The following is a 4215-nucleotide window of genomic DNA, read 5'->3' as shown; positions in this document are numbered from 1 at the left end:
AGAGGGGGGGAGACAGAGGGGGAGGGGAAAGTGGGGGCGGAGACACCACTCGCTGAGGCTCTGGAGTGGAAACAGACATGCCCCCAGGAGTAGCCACACCCCCGGGGTTAGCCAAAGCTGCAGACACTTCTCTGAGGATCCGAGGAAGAGGACCTAGCTTCAACAGAGACGACTGGAGACAGGTAGAGAGAGAGAGACAGGTAGCGAGACAGACAGGTAGAGAGAGGGAGACAGGTAGCGAGACAGACAGGAAGAGAGAGAAAGACAGGCAGAGAGAGAGAGACAGGTAGAGAGAGACAGACAAGTAATAATTAATCCATGTCCACAGTTGATCACTTCTACTTGAATGATTTCGATAAACAGTGTATTGGGAGGATTTGGGGAATGATTATTAGCGATTATCAATGATTATTGCTTATTCACTAACATGTTCACATGAACATGAAGATCATGAACTGTTCCAGTCTTCAGCAGTGACTGTGTGAACTACATGTTCACCTGTGCAGGTGAGTCTGTAATGGGTCCAGTCTAATTGCTGCAGTGAAGTTGAACCAGACATTAGACTGTGTCAGACTCTGAGATCCACAACAGCATCAGATCCAGCTTAGGGTCTTGTTGTCATTAGACTGATTTCTAAACCTCGGAGTCAGGGCCGGCCAGAGGAGGTCCTAGCTCACCTGCTCAGGTGTGTTACCTGGTCGAGCTCGGTCAGCAGGGTGTGCAGACTGGACAGCTCTCTGCCCAGGTCGATGTATCCGTCAAAGCCGGCGGTGTGGTTCAATCCGTCCGGGTTGGAGATCTCCTGCAGGAACCGCTGCATGCTGCTCCACTGCCGCTCCACGAAGTCGTTCATGAACAGCATGTACTCCTCTTTAGTGCCGAACCTGCAGCAACAGGTGAGGTACAGGTGAACGAACAGATGAATGGACAGGTACAGGTATTTCATAATAATCACAGTAAAGCCCCTCCTGCTCCTTCACAGTAAAAGCCCTCCTGCTCCTTCACAGTAAAAGCCCAAACGTACTTGCTGAAGTTGGCGAGGTTCTGGATGACTTTGGCGATAAGGGTTAATGTCCTTGCTGTGCGCTCGTCAGGATATTCCTGCATCAGGTCGAACAGCGACGGTGACATCACAGCTGGACACAGGAAGCGCAGGAACAACGAGGCGCTGATGAGACGCTCGCTGATGTCTGGTCGTCCTCGGTTACCGCACTCCTGTCGCCATGATGCGAACACCTCCTTCAGCTCTCGGGGGAAGACCCTGTTTGATGACATCATGTTGGGTTAAAGGACAAACCAGATGTGTGTGTTCACACTGTGAATGTGTGTTTACCTGTACGAGTCAAGGATCTTGCAGAAGGCGAGTTCACAGCACATCCTCAGGTTGGCCTGATGCTCCGCAAGGTCAGAGGTCGAACAGCGAGAAGGGTCGACCTCACAGTTCTCATCAGACTCGTACAGAGCTTTAATGAACTCACCTGAAGACAGAGGAACACCTGAGTTCATCACCTGCTAATCTCAGTCCCACAGGTACAGGTATTTATACACATACACACACACACACACACACACACACACACCGAGGGCATCCTGCAGATACTTCTGTCCAATCAGCTTCAGGTATTCCTCAATGCTTTTTGTAGCCAACGTATTCTCTCTGAAGATCAGCTGGTCGTTGTCACGGCAACGATCCACCTCAGACATCATCAGGTCTGTCAGGAAGTCCTGCAGACAGGGGTCAAAGGTCAGCCTGATGAGGCCTAGGTCACACCCCTTATACACAGTGTCACTGTCTGAGCTACAGGCTTGAAAATGTAGATGTGCTGCAAGATGGAATACTTTCATTTTGAAGGTGGGTGGGCTCAGGTATAGTGGGCGTGGTTATGAAAACTAGGTGTTGGGTTGAGGTGTTGTGGGCGGACTTTGGTGTGGGGGCAGGGTTACCTTTGCCTTCCCTGTGCTGTGCAGGATGTGGACCAGCGCAGCAGCCAGCTCCTCCTTGGCTCTCAGGCTGATGGTGGCCTCCAGCGTGTTGCAGAGCAGCAGGTAGTTGGAGCTGATGTACTCGGCAAACTCTTTGTACTGCTCCATGGGCAGGATGACGATGCTCTGGTACCGAGCCTTGATCCGCACAGTCGGCACAGACGACTTCCCTGAAACACAACGGGTCAGTATCACTGTCAGCAGCAGGTGGTCTCAGGTGTGTAAAGGTATGATGATGTGATGAGGGTTCAGACTCCAGGTCTCCTTCTGGTCCATCTCTTAGTGTCTACAGAGTCAGTCCTCTGACCCATTTTACATCTCTTCTCCTGTGGTTCAGGAACAAACTGGACTCGTGCTCCATCTATCTACATCACTAACTCCAGATGTTTCTCGAGACAAACACACTTGAGCTCTGTCACCTGTCTGATGAATGAATGACTCCATCAGTGGTTCTGTCGTATTCTGCCCACATGAACCACATCCTGGACTTCTCCTGTCCAGTATGGGATCATGGCGATGCAGCATTTCACTTCTGACTCAACTTATACAATGATATAAGAAAGACTGATTGATTGATTGATTTTGATTGCATCACATGATCATCCTCAGCTGATAGATTTTGCCCAGCTGTCACTAAACATTTCCATTTTAACAAGGTCTTTAAAGGACGTCTCGTCCTTACGAGTCCTCTCAGGTGAGACCAGGGGCCGGTGTCACAGAGACAGACTTTAACAAACAGTCTTCACATAGACATCCAACTGCTCAGCTCAGTTTACCCCCAGCAGAACGTGTGTTTTTAGGAAGAATTCAACAGTTACAAGACGTTTTACAATAAAAATAAAAACTCTTTCCCTTTTCTTTGCTCACTCCATAATAGAGATGCTCATTTTTTATTTTTTTCTGACAGATAGCCGATGCTTATTAACTGACCATCAACCATTAGACCTTAATTACTCTGGGGGTAAAGTGTCTAATGTTTTTGTCTTGAGTCTGTTTAAAATGTGTCTTTATTTTTCTGAATAACATCTGACTGATCTGCAGCGAAACACAGACCAGTCTGACATGTCTCTGTGGAACCGGCTGATGGTGTGGACTGACTCCTGGTGTGGACTGACTCCTGTTGTGGATTAACTCCTGGTGTGAACTGACTCCTGGTGTGGACTGACTCCTGTTGTGGATTAACTCCTGGTATGAACTGACTCCTGGTGTGGACTGACTCCTGGTGTGGACTGACTCCTGGTGTGGACTAACTCCTGGTGTGGACTGACTCCTGGTGTGGACTGACTCCTGGTGTGGACTGACTCCTGGTGTGGACTAACTCCTGTTGTGGACTAACTCCTTGTGTGAACTGACTCCTGGTGTGAACTGACTCCTGGTGTGAACAGACTCCTGGTGTGGACTAACTCCTTGTGTGAACTGACTCCTGGTGTGAACTGACTTATAGTGTGGACTGACTCCTGTTGTGGACTGACTCCTGTTGTGGACTAACTCCTGGTGGGGACTGGCTGCATTGGTCAACCACCGTCTCTTAAGTCAAGAATCAACTGAAACAGTGTACGTACCCCGACTTGTACTCGGCGTGCTCACTGAGTACCACTTCTCCACCAGCTGTCTACTGGTCACCATAGCAACAGGGATGTTGACCAACCCGACATAGCTGCTCTTGTCCTTCTTCCTCTTCCTGTCTGTGTCTTTGTAGAGGTGGAGGGTGACAGCACTGATGGAGGGCAGACTGCTGAAGTCGAAACGTTCCCCCCAGAATATGTTGTCAGTCTTCAGTTTACAAGACGTCCGAGCGTAAAGACTGTCGTCCAGACACAGCTCGCAGAAGTACCTGTAGTACAAGTACATACTGTTAATACTGTTGCTACTGTCATTACACACTGTCACTACAGTTACAACTGTTGCTACTGTTACCACACACTGTCACTACACATTGTCACTACTGTTACTATACACTTACTACTGTTGCTACTGTTACTACACACTGTCACACCTCTTACTACACACTGTTACTACTGTTACTACCCACTGTCACTACTGTCACTACTGTTACTTCACAGTTACTACTGTTACAACTGTTGCTACTGTTACTACACACTGTTACTACTGTTACTTCACAGTTACTACTGTTACAACTGTTGCTACTGTTACTACACACTGTTACTACTGTTACTACTGTTACTTCACAGTTACTACTGTTACAACTGTTGCTACTGTTACTACACACTG

General features: G+C 48.4%; 1 protein-coding gene across 1 annotated transcript in view; it reads right to left on the bottom strand.

Annotated features, from left to right (window-relative positions):
* LOC111646081 (disabled homolog 2-interacting protein-like) overlaps positions 1–4215 on the bottom strand; it is a 13829-nt gene that overhangs the window by 5933 nt on the left and 3681 nt on the right. The window contains exons 4-10 of the mRNA XM_087170849.1: positions 3546–3817; positions 1945–2153; positions 1581–1725; positions 1334–1478; positions 1025–1261; positions 695–884; positions 1–172 (exon numbers count right to left, since the gene is read on the bottom strand). The exon at positions 1–172 is cut by the window's left edge and continues 94 nt beyond it. Coding sequence (XP_087026975.1) covers positions 1–172; positions 695–884; positions 1025–1261; positions 1334–1478; positions 1581–1725; positions 1945–2153; positions 3546–3817 — 1370 coding nt within the window. The remainder of the gene's footprint in view (positions 173–694; positions 885–1024; positions 1262–1333; positions 1479–1580; positions 1726–1944; positions 2154–3545; positions 3818–4215) is intronic.

The sequence above is a fragment of the Seriola lalandi genome, unplaced genomic scaffold (genome assembly GCF_002814215.2).
Source record: "Seriola lalandi dorsalis isolate HSWRI2012SDOR001 ecotype SW California unplaced genomic scaffold, Sedor1 jcf7180002054964, whole genome shotgun sequence".
In the NCBI taxonomy this organism is placed as follows: domain Eukaryota; kingdom Metazoa; phylum Chordata; class Actinopteri; order Carangiformes; family Carangidae; genus Seriola; species Seriola lalandi.
This window is presented reverse-complemented; position numbering and strand designations above follow the sequence as displayed.